Below are 16,429 nucleotides of genomic sequence, written 5' to 3'. Positions count from 1 at the left end.
CAGATTATCTAACTTTTATAGATGGCCCCAAACCAAACCCTCGATCTCATTGCTGTAAACTTTGGGGGAAAAGTTTAGTGTCCTGGAATCAAAAATACAGATTTTACTGTGTGACCCTCTCTTTGTAGCAAGCTAAACGCCACCAAATTAGGGTGGAGGGGGAAACCCAGAGTCAGATTTTGAGGTTCTCTCTACTAAATTCTAAACCTCTAAAATATTTTATAATTAAATTATAATACAGTACAAGAACTTAGGTTACAAGTCTGCTACAGGAGAGACATGAAACAAACAAAACACACATACACCAAAGGAATTAAGTTTTTGTTGTCATTGCATCCTGAACTCATTCTGGTTATGACTAGCAGTTACAACACCTGTTACTTTACCAGGAGTGCTGACTCATTGTTAGCCTTACCCCGTGGCATACCCCTCCCTCTCGAAATGACCAGGGACAATGACTGTAGTACAAGACAGAGAGGGTGGAGGGAAAAGGAAAGAGAAGAGGGACAGTTTAAGGGCTTGGTCCCTGGAAGTCCCTACCACTTTGAATTTTACCTCGCCAGCAGAGTAAAAATCAGCTTATCTGAGAGCAGATCCCTGTGCTGAAAGACCCTTAGCACAGAGTAATATCAAAGACTAGGAGACAACTGAGATCAGTGCAGAAGCACAAAGAGAAGACTGCTAGCATGGCTGCATCTGCAAACAAGTGTAAGAAATGGACCGAGTGATCAGGTAGGAAGAGTTATTGAAGCAGTGTGCCCGGTTTAGGGTCCCAGAGACATAGGTAGCATTAGCTTCCCAAACGATCAGAAAATACCAGAGGCAGGCCTGAGAGGATGTTATCCTTCTATTGCACGATGAATTACTGGCGTTTTGGACACTAATTTCTTGTAAACAGTTGCAATATTCTTGCTTGGAGAGTTTTTGCATGACTTTATCCTCGACCAGAGACAGTAAAGATTCCTGTTCTTTGTAGCCATTTGAGTGGTTTATTTGTAACCCATTCGATGGCAAGACCATTGCACAGGACATGCCAAAGCACTTGCTGTACCACAAAATGGAATGTATCATTTGCACAAGGTCTCAAAGTGTGTTGTTATACAATGGTCAGCATATGATCACAGCATTAATATCTAAATCAAACACAGCATTTGCAAAATTCTGTGTAGTAGCAGCAGGTTGAAATGCCATGTGATTTAGAGGTTATAGAATTCAGCTGAAATGATTCTAGTAGTTGGAAAACTCCACAGTTTTTAAAAAAAGTGTCAGAATTATACAGTTTATCCTGATTGGCAGCAAGATAAAGATGTGTCTTTATCACATGCATAAATTTAGTGAAAAACTAAATATTTGAACTTGTTGTGCAACAATTTTGCCATATTTCAAAACAGATGGGAATACAGCCTCATCTTGTCTTTAGCCTTGATTGATAAAATACTAAAAAGTTTTCCTGAAATTGTCTGAAGTTAATCTATTCTCTTCAAGTCCTTTCTGAACTGATGAATGTCTGAGAACATGTTTTTCAATCAAGAGGTGAAAGCTTTCACAAGAATTTGGCAATCAACAGTAATAAGTGGTACTGGTCTGTCTGCAGCTGCCACAGAAGATTTCTTGTTTGCTTTTTCAAGAATCATTGTAATTAATGCCTCTCTCATTTCTCCGCTGAGGCAGTTCTTACTGAAGGTTCACTGAAAGGTTTTTTGCACAACGGAGCTCAGCAAATTTCACAAGGATTTATCGAAGATAGCAAGCCCCAGAGTTTAAAACTTTCACATCCAAATTACCTTTTTGTTTTTAATTACAACAACTTAACCTTACGAAATGATGTAAATACATCCTGAAGTAAAGTCTGCCTGAATACGTACCATCAACCATGCTCCTCATTTAATATGTAACTGCAGGTATCTGTGATCCCGTGTGCATGAACGGAGGGAAATGTATAAGCCCAGATGTCTGTGACTGCCCATCTGGTTGGAGGGGCAAGCGGTGTAATAAACGTAAGTATCTCTGCCTCCCAGCAAACACAATATTGTGTAGTACATAGGCCAGTCAGAATGACTTGTAATCATTTTTAATATTAGAAAAGAATATAGTGAATAGACCTTGTTTTGCTACTTCGGCATTTTACAAAGAAAAACAGTTGTATGTACAGTTTTATGTACAAAATGATATAAACATTTGATGTTTACAAAAAAGAAAGGTGGGGGGAACCAAGGGGTTCTATCTCATGCAGCTGTCTGTTATGCATATTTTTATGGAAACTCATTTTTATGGTATTAAACTTGAAGTATTGATTTTAGGTCATACCAGCTACACATATTTTGTTATATTTTACAGAGAAATGTCATATATTTCAAAATACAGGACTATTTAAAGCCTGTAGTAAAGCCTTCCAAACTGATATACTTTCAAGGTCATCAGATGCATTGCAGTGCATAATTCTGAGACTGATGTATTCTTACACTAAGCCTACCACATCTCACTGCAGTTTACATAAAAATGCAATTAAAAAAATCACCTTATCTTAAAATGTTTCAGGGAATATTTTCTCTTACATAGTTATTCATTACCATGATGTTGGCGGATAAGCTGAATAAATTCAAGATGACACTGTGTGGGAGATGGATTAATGTATTGCCTTTTTCACCCTAGGAGTACTGGTGATGAATAAGGCTTGGGAATCAGCACAATGTTAATTTCAGTGCTGTTCCTAAAGTATAATATTGATCATTTTTCCTCAGTGTATATTTACATATACAGTACACACACACACAGAATCATAATGTATTATATATACTATGTATACACATACATATAAAATAATCCCAGTGACAAACATCACTTAAACTGTGTTGTGATGTAAATGAACATCACACCCTATTTATTTGGAACATCTGATATGGGTGTACCATATATCATACAGAAAAGAGTACCTTAATTTGTTGGTGCCAGGGTACTTGACCTAGTTCTTGATGTTACCAGCAGCCACTCATTTTGAGAGAACTCTTTCTGGGGAGGGGAGGTAATATCACAGAAATTCAAAATGCTAATTATGGTATCTTGTGAAGAAGATTCATTAAATTCTTTAAAAAAAGGAAAAGGAGTCCTTGTGGCACTTTAGAGACTAACCAATTTATTTGAGCATGAGCTTTCGTGAGCTACAGCTCACTTCATCAGTGATGAAGTGAGCTGTAGCTCACGAAAGCTCATGCTCAAATAAATTGGTTAGTCTCTAAAGTGCCACAAGGACTCCTTTTCCTTTTGCGAATACAGACTAACACGGCTGTTACTCTGAAACCTGTCATTAAATTCTTTGAGATTCCACCATTTTGAAAATAACTATGTGAAGCAACTGCCAGCATGTTACCCTCTAAAACAGCTCATGCACATGAGTACATTCATGGATCTTCTCATTTGCCCGCTTTTCATGTTGGTTTTTTCAGCTGTTTGTCAGCAGAAGTGTCTGAATGGTGGAGAATGTGTAGGCCCCAGTATCTGTGTATGCTCTGAAGGATGGATAGGAACGCTGTGTCAGACTCGTAAGTGCTTCTTTCATTAAAACACTATGACAGCCATCCTTATAAACTGCATATATTTTCCATATATGCAGTGCAGTTGTAACCGTGTCAATCCCAGGATATCAGAGACACAGGTGGGTGAGGTAATATCTTTGATTGGACCAACTTCTGTTGGGGAGAGAGAAAAGCTTCTGAGCCACACAGAGCTCTTCTTCAGGTCTGCGTAAATTCATCTCTCTCACCTACAGAAGTTGGTCCAATCAAAGATATTACCTCACCTGCCTTGTCTCTCTTATATCCTCCATGATATTTATGTGACTTGAATAACGTGATAATAAAACACTTAGGATTTAATTCTGCCTCCCTTACTCTCATTGAGTAGTCCCTTATTCCATGTGTAGAACAATTGTTTTCAGTGGGACTACTTGACTCAATTTAAGGGCTTGCGTATATGGTAGAGTAATGTACCCTACAGAAGTGTGATTTCTAAAGAGCACTAATATGTTGCATGTTAATTGATCGATGCAGACACTTCTGGTACACACTAGAGGTTCTTTAGTGCACTTTAACAGAATACTGTTTGAAACAGCTTTATTGTATGCGCACAGGCAGGGTCTACATGCAATTACAATATAAACACATGAGTGTGCTTTAGAAATCATACCCCCGGAGGGTGAATTATCCCACCATGTGGACAAGCCCTGAATAGAGGAGAGAGAATTAGGCCTTAATTTACTTGAATGGATGCTATTTTAAAAGGTAGGAAAATCTTCACATTTTCAAAATGCCAACATGAATACTTTTAAAATAACCCCTTACTATATTTGTAACCCAAATGCTGCAGCACTGTGCAAACCCGCAAGCCAGCAAAGTTTCCATGTGCAAAGAGACTGAACAGTGTGGCCCGAGGGGAAGAACATTGGTTATTTTAAATGTGTCCCTTGGATTCATGCATGTTGCTAACATCACAATGGAAAGGCAGTAAACATTTGGGGATATAAGTAAAGTGTCACTCCTTCTCTCCTTTTCCATTGGCAGTGTATAATTATGTCTTTCAATCTTTCTGGCCCAGTTACATCTCATCAGTTGTATAATTGTCTCTGACCCAAACACACATATTAGTTCACATTTTTTAATGTTTTAAATTATTTACTAGTTAATGACTCATACCTAGTCTAGTTCATCCCTCCCCCCATCACCACCACCAAAGGCAGGTTCTTCACTGGGAAAGACTATCAAGACTCAATATTTGTATTAGTTTCTGCTGCTTTACACGGTTAGCCACAATGCAGAGTCTAGGCACATTTCTGTTTATTTTGTCAGGCCTTTTGAAGGCAGCACCAAACCTGTTTGTTTGACATTCACTCTGTTTTTACTATTTCCTCCAGTGTTTGCACAGCACCTGACAATTTAATCAGCTTTTTGTCCAGAAAAACAACTGGCTGAAACGTCTAGGTCTCACAGCAAATCTGAATAATGACTGAGTATGGAATTTTGCTTTTTTTAGAAAAAAAAAGACTATAGTGGGAGAGCAGATGTCTGGGTCTTAGAGTGTTGCTCTTGAGTATTCAGTGGTGCAGCAAAGACGAGGCAGTGGAACCATAAGTCATATTCCTTACAGATGTTAAGTATAAAAAAAAAAAAAAAGATTTTCCCATGGAAATAACCCAGTAAAGTATGTCTGGATTTTTGCATTTTGAATACAGTTTTCTTCACTAATATTCAGGAGTCTATACAAAATTATGTACATGCCCAAGTGTTATGAGCTTCCTGAGGCAGCTCACCTATAGGACTGCCCACAGTGCTGGCTGCAGGCACTGACAGGCAGATTACTAATGGTGCTACCGAGGCCTGGGTCCAGTCACAGGTTACCACTCGATCCTTTGTTATTACACTAGAGTTACTCTAGCCTGCTCCCTATCACCAATCAGCCCACACTCATGCTAGGCCAAATCCATCTGTGGTGTGACTCTGTTGAAACTAATTAAATAATATCAAGGATGCATTGGGTTCTGTATAGCCTCTCCTACACAAAAGTGCTTTGATCAAGCCTTTCTAACTCAAACCTGCAAGCTTTCTAAACGGCCTGCTTCACCCTTGGAGAGCCTCTATACCTTTCTGCTTAGACATACAAGGTCAAATCCTGCTCTTATTTGTAGAAGAATTTCAGAGGATCCACTCCATTCTTGCACCACTGTAAGCAAGCACAGATTTTCGCCCACAGCCTTAAAAGTCAGAGTAGCATTTTCACAGTGCACTGTAAGATAATTAGTAGCCAGCAGACATACAAGAGCACATTTTTGTAGGTTAATATCAGTACATGTTTCCAAACAATTTCAGCTTTATGAAAGACAATTTCCACTCCCCAAGTCACAATCCAGATCACTTTTACTGGCAACCATCAACATGTTTGTTTTACCTTTATTCCACTGGTCATAAATTTAATTTCTTGGATTGACCGGCTAAGCTTCAGTCTGAATTCAGCATTGGGTAAGTCAGTCGGCCACCCCCAGAGATGAAAATACAAAGCCAGGAGTCATCCATAGACAGAAGAACTACAGCCCATATTTCTCCATAAACCAAATAGCCTCATCCACCTGTGGTACCAGAGGGAATGACAAGAACCTCATATATGCTCGGGAGGCTTCAGTGAGCAGTTATCCTCTGGGATTTCTCAGAAAGAAGGACTCCACTCCATGGCACCTCCACCTACTAACTAACAACACTTCATGGCCATTGGTAGTGAAGGGCAGCTGACAAATCTGGAAGAATCACCGGGGCCATCTGATTTTACTCCATCACCAGAAAGAAATCACTGACCAGATGTCTGTATCTCAGAGAGGCCTAAACTCCAATTGACTGTGGTCAAGGAGAGCTTTAGAATCCAGATGTAGCTACATTGCTATGGAGCTCTCAGTTTCCTCAAACTCGGAAATTTAAGATATGGATTTCTTCAACTTTGGGGGCTAATAATTACTTTAAATAATTAAAAACTGTAATGATACAAAATCCCCCTGCTGGCTTTTGCCCGACAAGGTGAACATGGATCTATATTGAAAGCTGCACCCCAGAGTTCCTCCAGCATTTCAATAAGAACCACTAGTTGAAACGCCACTGACGAGGTTCTGTGCTTATCCTCCCCACTCACAGTTCCTCTGCATTGAAGATTATTAGCTCAGTGTAAATACGAATCGTCTTTCTCTGCAAAGTATATTGAAAATGCTTCACTGAGAGCAACACTTGACTCTGCAACCAGATATAAATCTCACAGATTATTAATCAGGTTGTACATCATGTGGAACAGTTGTGCTGATTGCCACTTTTGAGATGCTGTGATACAAAGAAACCTTCCTTTGCTACTTGTACAATTAATAGCGTAGAATTTAGAAACTCCTGATGCTGTAAAAAGAAAAGGAGGACTTGTGGCACCTTAGAGACTAACCAATTTATTTGAGCATAAGCTTTCGTGAGCTACAGCTCACTTCATCGGATGCATACTGTGTGTTTAACTCAGAATCAGACTTCTGTGACCAGCGTGCTAGCACCTTCCCTCCACCTGTAACTGGCTATAAGCATATTATCAAAACTGACAAGGGTACAGCCTAGGATGAGAACATTTAGGAGACATTGTTTCAACAGTCATGGACAGAGCACAATAGCCCCATTCTACTAGGCTTTAAATAAAGAGGTTGGTTGGCAGACCAGTGTACTTCCCCACTCGTCTTAACTGAAGAGAATAGCTTCTGAGGAAGGATCGATAAAATAGGTTTTTCACTCCAGCAAATAAGGTCCATGGTGGTTTACACATTGCCCTGTATATACAGTATGATCTTGATGGTATGAGGGATTAATGGTCAGATTTCACAGCTTATTGCAAATGCAGGGAAATGATCTTACAAAAGAGTGAAATGTTATTCATAATTAAGGCTGAATCTACACTGAAATATATTTTATCTGTCTCCTGCCCCTGACTTTTGATTACTTCAGTGCAAATGTTCTAAAAATTCTACAACAAACTTTAAAAATATATATAACACATCACTGAGGCTGTGGCAGTTTCCATGGCAGCAGAGTTTCCTATCAATTTCGTTTAAAGTTGAGGCCCCTATTAACCTCCCTCTACCTGGTTCCTCCCTGCACTCTCCTTTGTGCATGTGTGCGCAAACACACACCCCTCTCTTCGAGCCATCGTGGGATCGTCAAATCAAAACAACAAAGACTAAAATCCTATAATTTAACCTGCTCTTGCAAATATATGCCTGAATGGAACCCTAAGGAAGTCAGTGGAGTTCTACCTAGGCATAGCAGTCTGTCAATGTGGATCAGACTGTAGGATTGGGGTATAATTCCAATAAATTATAAAGTAGAAGGTTATACTCATGAAGGATCCTCATTATTAAAATTCATGCTGGTTATCTGCAGTTCTAAAATTATTGAACACATACTGGTGTCTGATTTGCCCTTCAGAATATGTTCTCTTTATTTGCATGGTATAAGTGTCAAGCTGATAGCCTCATAATTTCCTGAGCATTCTTGTTCTTTCCCTTTCTCTGAATAGTGTCTCAGACAAGCTTGCCTCCAGATTTTCTCTGTAACCCTTTCAGTCCTTTTAAAAAATAAAAAAAGATTCTCAATGAAGATTTGTGGCACCTTAGAGACTAACAAATTTATGTGAGCATAAGCTTTCATGAGCTACAGCTCACTTCATCAGATGGATGTAGAAAATACAGTGGGAGATTTTATATACACAGAGAACATGAAACAATGGGTGTTACCATACACACTAACAAGAGTGATCAGGTAAGGTGAGCTATTACCAACAGGAGAGCGGGGTAGGGAGGGGGGAACCTTTTGTAGCGATAATCACACAACAAAAACAACACACCAAACAACAAAAACCCAGGAACCTATCCTTGCAACAAAGCCCATTGCCAACTCTGTCCACATACCTATTCAGGGGACACCATCATAGGGCCTAATCACAGCAGCCACACTATCAGAGGCTCGTTCACCTGCACATCTACCAATATGATATATGCCATCACATGCCAGCAATGCCCCTCTGCCATGTACATTGGCCAAACTGGACAGTCTCTACATAAAAGAATAAATGGACACAAATCAGATGTCAAGAATTATAACGTTTAAAAACCAGTCAGAGAACACTTCAATCTCTTTGGTCATTTGATTACAGACCTAAAAGTGGCAATTCTTCAACAAAAAAAAACTTCAAAAACAGACTCCAACGAGAGACTGCTGAATTGGAATTAATTTGGAAACTGGATACAATTAATTTAGGCTTGAATGAAGACTGGGAGTGGATGTGTCATTACACAAAGTAAAACTATTTCCCCATGTTTATTTCACTCCCCTCCCTCCCACTGTTCCTCACACATTCTTGTCAACTGCTGGAAATGGCCCACCTTGATTATCACTACAAAAGGTTTTCTCCTCCCCCAACCCCCGCTCTCCTGCTGGTAATAGCTCACCTTACCTGATCACTCTCGTTACAGTGTGAATGGTAACACCCATTGTTTCATTTTCTCTGTGTATATAAAATCTCCCCACTGTATTTTCCACTGAATGCATCCGATGAAGTGAGCTGTAGCTCACGAAAGCTTATGCTCAAATAAATTTGTTAGTCTCTAAGGTGCCACGAGTACTCCTTTTCTTTTTGTGGATACAGACTAACACGGCTGCTACTCTGAAACCTGTCAGTGAAGATTGTCATTTGCATGCAAATTACGGCTATGTTCTTATAACACTCAGGGATAAATCCCTTATTGTAGTGAGCATTTATTGATTATAATTTTAACATAAGCTTGTCTTATTAAACAACTTTCCTTGCTGAGTCTGTACAGGATAATGCATACAGAGCCTATGTCATTTTTAGTATTTAATGGCTTAGAGTCCCTTGTAAATACATTTATGAAATATTCATTTGGACTTCAGCTATGTTATTATCCTCTCTGATTTCAATTCCAATTGTCTTCTGAATTTTTATAAAATCTTTTCCCTAACTGAGCTCTTTTTTTCACAGCACTGGGAGTTGGGGAGGGCAGATGTTTCCATTTCAGATTTTTTTTTCTAGTTTTTCCTTTTTGGCATCATCTGAGACTCAAAAAATTAGTCAAAGAAAGGCCTGCTAGATCATCTAATTCCTGCCCCTGCCCTTGTAGAATTGTTCACTAGTATACATCTCCTTGTGCCTTGTCTAGTCTGATTACACATATCCCAAGTAATGAGGTTTTATCACTCCCCACTATTCCACAGCCTGTGTTACTAATCACATTACACCTAGTAACACCATAAATAGTTTCTCTCCCTGTGTAAGACAAAAACTCACTGAGTGGTACTAATGGGAGAGGGTAAAGAGTGCAAGGAAACTCTTGCCCTAATTAGTGTACTAACAAGGAGAGATACCAACTCTGTACCCCCCCCCGCCCCACGGAGCACTGCACTGCAGAGCAAACGTCCACTTCTGACACTCTTCACTCCCAAAGGCATGCTATCTGCGGTCTGAGGGCCTGGACAGGTCTCTGTGAGCTTATGCTATGCACAGTAACACATGCCAAGGCAAAGAGCAGGTACTAAGGGTGAATGTACACTGCTCTCTTTGAAGAAGGATGATTCCCCACCACATTATACTGTATAGCTCTCACTTGAAGGGCAAGGGTTTGCTTTTGGTGTTTCTATTTTTTGGTTTAAACATCTGTAGATTGCCATCATGTCTCTTTCTCCATTTCACCAACCCCACACATCGTGCCTTAGCCAACCTATACAAATCTTTTAATCTTTTTTATAAGGCAAACCCACCAATCCCCAAACCACTTTAGTTGCTGTGACAATGCTATAAATTTGCCAATTTATTTCCAGTGGTGGACAGAAGGCAACAAGTTCCAGGCATAAGAATGGCATGAGGAACCATTATTCAGAAATGTCATCTGTCTCCCCCACTGTCTACCAGAGCTGCTTATGACAACTCTCATTGTTTGCAAGTGGATATAATTTTGTATCTAAGAATCTGCTATCATGAGCTCCAGAAGTTTCACCTGTGGATTCAGATCTGAACTAGCTTTATTCCATACAAATCAAATTGGTTTAGCATATTTGTATAAGTAGGCCAAACAGTTTTCCATGAAAGCTTTAACATGCTCAGCACTTTTGAAAATCAGGCCACTCACGTGGATGTCTAAATATGGATTTTTGGAGCCTAACTCTAAGTACTAATGTTTAAAAGTCTTGGCACTAGACTCTCCAGAACAACAGGTTGGAATTCCAGAAGTATTTACTTGGCCCTTTGACTTTGAGGTGGATACACTTGACTTTCACAGTGTCCTGTGCAATAAACTTTAGGATGAGATATTAAAGTGCACTAACTCTGAGATTTGACTATTAAAATGGAGTATCTCACTAAGCTACTATGATGAGGGGGGTGGTATTACAACCTAGATAGAGGGATATTTTTATTTTACTTCTATTTGACAGTGTGTGGTTAATGACTTTCCATAGGCTTCTGCCAGACAGAATCATGAAAATACACTTAAAAGTATCCACCAGTTGATTCACGTCTGATTGGTTTGAAAGTCATTCAGCTCTACTCCCAGTAATGGCTGTGCTAGGACAGAACATTTTGGCAATATTTGAAGGAAAGTTTAACTCCTGAGATCTAATTAAAATAACAACATGACATGTGTGTTCTTCTTGGATTGGGTCCTTATGAAGTGGTTGTTTTCTTCTTTCCTTGCCAAAACAATGTCATAGGAGCACAAGCTGCTAACTAGGATGAGAAACAGGCTAGAAATCAGGTAATTCTTACTTTAAACAAAGAGGAAGAGACTGTTTTATTAGTTGAATATATTTAAATAGGTTGCACTATAAGTGAACTGATGTGCTCTTAAAACTTCATACCAACACCACTTTTCTAATTTGGCTTACATTTTAAACTTAGAATGGGTTGCAAGTAGTTGTTTCTGCAAGAGCAGGAAATTTGTCCTTAAGTCCTGGTTTCCAAAATTATCCAGTATGCAATTCGCTAAATTGTACAATCTTGTTGTTTTTCCCCTTGTGATATCATAGTCTTTGGGATTGTATATTTAACATTCTTCCATCTCAAGTCAAAAAAGGATCTTTTTAAAGCTACTATTTTTCCTTCTATTGGAACAAAAGAAAAATCATTTTTGCCCCCAACCCTTCTTCCCACCCAAATTCAGAAGTTGGATCAAAATTCACTTTGTCACAGCATGGGGTGGGGAGTAGGGGAGGAAGAATAGCCAGAGTATTCCTAATCTAATTATGATTCTTATGACAAGGGTATTTTAACTAACTTGATCTTTTATTTTATTTGTAGCTCTTTGTGAGAAGTGTCTATTTGGAAGCAGGTGTATAAGACCAAATGTATGTGCCTGTAGAAGTGGATATACTGGTTTAACCTGTAGAAAGAAGGTAACATGCAAATTCAAAAATATTGAATTCTCCTAGTAAGATGGGGGGAATAATTCAATCTAACTGAAGTATTTTACATAGTTTTATGAGAAAATGTTCATTTATAGCTTTAACTTTATGAAAGGGGTGAATAACGTTATCAAAATATTTTAAAGAAAGCTTGATTTTTATATTCAAGAGCTGGGGAAAGTCAAGATATTTTCAACTGCTAAATAATGACAACTGAGAAAATATGATAGTATATTCATATATACTGTATTCTATACTAAAAATTAGATTTTAACCTCAGAATTACCATTAACTATGCATTTTGACAGTTACATTAGCATACTAAAAGACAGCTTCTATTTTGGCATTAAAATCAGAAGCTACAGATAAAATGAATGAGGTTCATTGTAATTTTCTAGATACATAAAATCTATTAAACTGGTCAGCTGTGGTTTAGGAGAATATGCTTTGCATTTTCTAAAATGCTTTATTTCATATCCCACTTCGACTTTTCATATGAAGTCAAGATAACTGAAAGCAATTGTCTGCATCAAAGGGATTTCTGTTAGCACAGCAAGAGATGCCCTTTTTGGTGTATCAAACCAGGATTATCAGGTTTGTTTCAGAACATCACTATAGTTCGTGAATGTCCACTACAATATGCCACTTCACAAACAAAATGGAACTTTGTTGCAATTCATAGTCGAGAACAATAAAATACTTTTTCATATGAGTGAACCACAGCACAATAAGTAAGTGTGGGAAGAAAGAGAAGCTACTATAATTGTTTCCATACTGTACATGTTTACAAGAGCCAGGCCATCTACAATACCTGTTAGCCCTGTGGGGATCCTCAATAACGCAGGAGAACCCAAAAAAGGAGACATGCACATACCCCTTTTGAAACTTGTGAGACAATCTTGAGTTTCATGATCCATCCTGCAAGAATATAGAATTAGACTCATACACTTTAAGGTCAGAAGGGACCATCATGATCATCTAGTCTGACCTCCAGCACATGGCAGGCCACAGAACCTCACCCATCCACTCCTGTAACAGACCCCAATCTCTGGCTGGTTTAAAGACTTCAAGTTAAAGAGAGGTTTCAGAGTAGCAGCCGTGTTAGTCTGTAGCCGTAAAAAGAAAAGGAGTACTTGTGGCACCTTAGAGACAAAAAAATTTATTAGAGCAAAAGCTTTCGTGAGCTACAGCTCACTTCATCGGATGCAACAAGTTAAAGAGAATCCACCATTTACCCTAGTTTAAACCTGCAAGTGACCTGTGCCCCATGCCACAGAGGAAAACGAAAATCATCCAGGGTCTCTGCTAATAGTTGCACTATGACAATGCATTGTCCTGATCAAAAGATGGAAATCTTGTAAATGAAAGGGGCTTAGGTGGCTTTTCCCTACCCCTATTATCTAATAGCTTCATTACAGCCCAACATCCTAAAGTCAGCGCTAATAATGCCTGGTGCATTGGAGTCTGGTTTCAGAGCATATGTCAGGAAATCAAAATAGTCAAAATCCAAATAGACCTTTTCCTCCAATATCCAACTTCATTAACATTGTTAGTAATAAACTGGTTTATTAGCATAGGTGGGAAGAAATGTTGCACATAAATATACAGAGTCTTGTGCTTTGCTTCATTTTCATTATGAACTTTTGGATAACAGATCCAATACAATAGTGGTGGCATATAAAATCTGTCACAAAATCCTGACTAAATTGCTACTAGACAGCCTCTTCACACAGCACCAGTTGCATGAGGAGGCTCCTGGTGACTATACCTCTGCATCTAACTGAATCTCTGCCCATCTCTCTCTTTCTGCCTAGTACAGAAGGAATAAGAAATGTAAGGTAATCACTAGGCAGTCAATTTAGAAGATTGACTTCCCTCACTTAAAACTAATTGCCAGTCCAATTGTCCATTAGAAGTAGTCTCAGAAAAGGTTAAAACTAATGCTACATTTTAGTAGTTCTTTTCCAGAGCCTGGTAAGAAACTGTCTTGAAGACAGAGATGGAGTGCAAGAGGAGAGACATCTCTGTATAATAATTGGTAGGAGATGCTCCTTTCCACAAGCAAAAAGGAATCTTAGGAGACTCTTATTTAGACAGGGATGAAGACTAGGATAGTCTAAATTTCTGAGACCACATTGTGTTCTCTTTCTCCATGGTATTCTTTTCTCCATGGTATTCTGACTCTTGTGCTGTCAGCATTCCTAAAGAATCATCTACACTTCATGAAATTTAGCATATTATGTTGCCAAGTGAATTGCAATTCATTTTTCTGACATTTTTGGTTTACTTTGTTCTGGAGTTCTGTTAAAAGCAACTTGCCAAAATAATGGCAAGGAATAATGAATTTGCTAGCACAATTATCACTCTTATACCTTTTTGTATTTTTTCAATTTGAATCTTGCAAATAGTCAATGCAGATAATTTAGCATGACGACAAGTGTTCCTGCTAGCTTTTAAAAATCAAAGCAGCCATCAGGATAGGCTTGATTATGGGTAGCAGAGGTGATCCCAACAAAATAATCAAAGTATAGAGATCTTTGTGGTTAGCACCACACTTTAGCAAAATGTAAGAGTAACAGTGAAACAAAAAGAAAAAGAGGACTTGTGGCACCTTAGAGACTAACAAATTTATTTGAGCATAAGCTTTCGTGAGCTACAGCTCACTTCATGGGATGCATTCAGTGGAAAAATTCATTGTTAGTCTCTAAGGTGCCACAAGTACTCCTTTTCTTTTTGCGGATACAGACTAACACGGCTGCTACTCTGAAACCAGTGAAACAAAAGTAATCCCTAGCCAATCGTACATTGTTACATATGAAAGTTTTACTGAAAAATGGCAGCTTACACTAGCTGTGACAGATGTCTTATTTGTAGTGTACCTAGTGGCTTCCAAATCCTCCCCCTAATGGTTTTTTTAAACATTTTCTATATTTTCCACAGTATGCATCCGATGATGAAGTGAGCTGTAGCTCACAAAAGCTTATGCTCAAATAAATTGGTTAGTCTCTAAGGTGCCACAAGTACTCCTTTTCTTTTTGCGAATACAGACTAACATGGATGTTACTCTGAAACCTTAAATAGGTACATAACTAATCAACAGAAGCTACCTACACTGTTCTGTTTGGCCATAAATGGTACATGACTCCACACTGAAGTATCCAGCTCCAGACTGCAGTTTCCAGTTACCTTCTACTAACGTTTTTATATTAAACTGTACTCACATGTCTCAAATGCCTATACATTTATTATAAAGGGACTTAGATGCTCAGTATTCTAGCCCACGGCAGAAAATAACGATAATTAAAAAGAAAAGCCTGAAGTCAGACATTGCTTAATGCTTGAATTCACCTGTAAATCTACATGAATAGCAAGCGGCCATTCAGTCTCTAAAAAGGAATCCAGTGAATATTATGCCAAAGATTCAATATACTATTGATTTCAGTACAAGTCTGAAAATACAAGAAAACAAGTTTTAGGTATTTTAAAACTACTTTGTTGGAGTCAGTGAAAAACATACTGAATGTCAATAATATTTGTTTCAGTTTATATATATATATATATATATATATATATATACACACACACACACACACCCCATTATTAAACCCCACTTTTCATGCTTGTAACTGAGTAACTCTCCATTATACACCTGTTGGAGTATACAAGTCAGAAAAGGGATAAAGCAGAGTTTTTTAAAAATGAAATACTCAAAAATACTTGACAAATAAAAAGGAAGCAATATATGTGAAAAAAAGAAACATTTAATGTATGTGCTATTCTATTACAAATATATTGAATGTGCTAGACTATATGCTAGTTAGTTACAAGGGAATTTGTAAGAGTAATTACCCTGCTATTTAAAAACAAGTTACCATAGCAATCTCATCATGTTATTGCATACATACAGTTGCTCCATAAAGTAGATGCTGAAGAGTATCTGAAGAAATATGCTGTTGAGACAAAGCAAAAGCCTATGAAGGACTGGAGGGTGAGAAAGATTGAAAGAATTCTCTTTTTAAATTTTAAAATTTTCAAAAGGGTGAATGTTTAATTTTTAAATTTTCAAAAAGGTTAATTTTATTCCATCCCTGGACAACTGCCCAACTTCTTCCACAAATGGAGGGATGCATCTTCCCTTATGCTTCTTCCTTAAAGTCTGTGTGGGACCAGTATAGCACTACTGATATGGAAACTGTAATTCATGTGTCTGCCACCTATCAAAAATCACTCCAACCTGGCAGAAGTAAACAGATTTTACCAACATTCTTATTTGAGCTGTTTTGACTTCAGCTGCCATAATCTCACAGAAAGTGTTCCTGATGCAATTGCAAAGATAATTGTGTAATAAGAATACCTAGCACTTTTGCACTCCTTAGTAAATATTGCAACTTCAATGACATTTTTTTTAAGGAGCATAGGACCCTTGTAGCATGGTACACTTAAATATTCCACCTGGA

The 16,429-nt window shown here is 38.2% G+C and overlaps 1 protein-coding gene across 1 annotated transcript in view; it reads left to right on the top strand.

Annotated features, from left to right (window-relative positions):
* LOC144272375 (von Willebrand factor D and EGF domain-containing protein-like) overlaps positions 1 to 16,429 on the top strand; it is a 218,268-nt gene that overhangs the window by 181,136 nt on the left and 20,703 nt on the right. The window contains 3 exon segments of the mRNA XM_077830375.1: positions 1,902 to 1,997; positions 3,444 to 3,539; positions 11,869 to 11,963. Of these exon segments, the coding sequence (XP_077686501.1) occupies positions 1,902 to 1,997; positions 3,444 to 3,539; positions 11,869 to 11,963 (287 nt within the window).

Source organism: Eretmochelys imbricata, chromosome 11 (assembly GCF_965152235.1).
Source record: "Eretmochelys imbricata isolate rEreImb1 chromosome 11, rEreImb1.hap1, whole genome shotgun sequence".
In the NCBI taxonomy this organism is placed as follows: domain Eukaryota; kingdom Metazoa; phylum Chordata; order Testudines; family Cheloniidae; genus Eretmochelys; species Eretmochelys imbricata.
The sequence above is the reverse complement of the archived record's forward strand: the minus strand, read 5'-3'. Positions and strand labels throughout refer to the sequence as shown.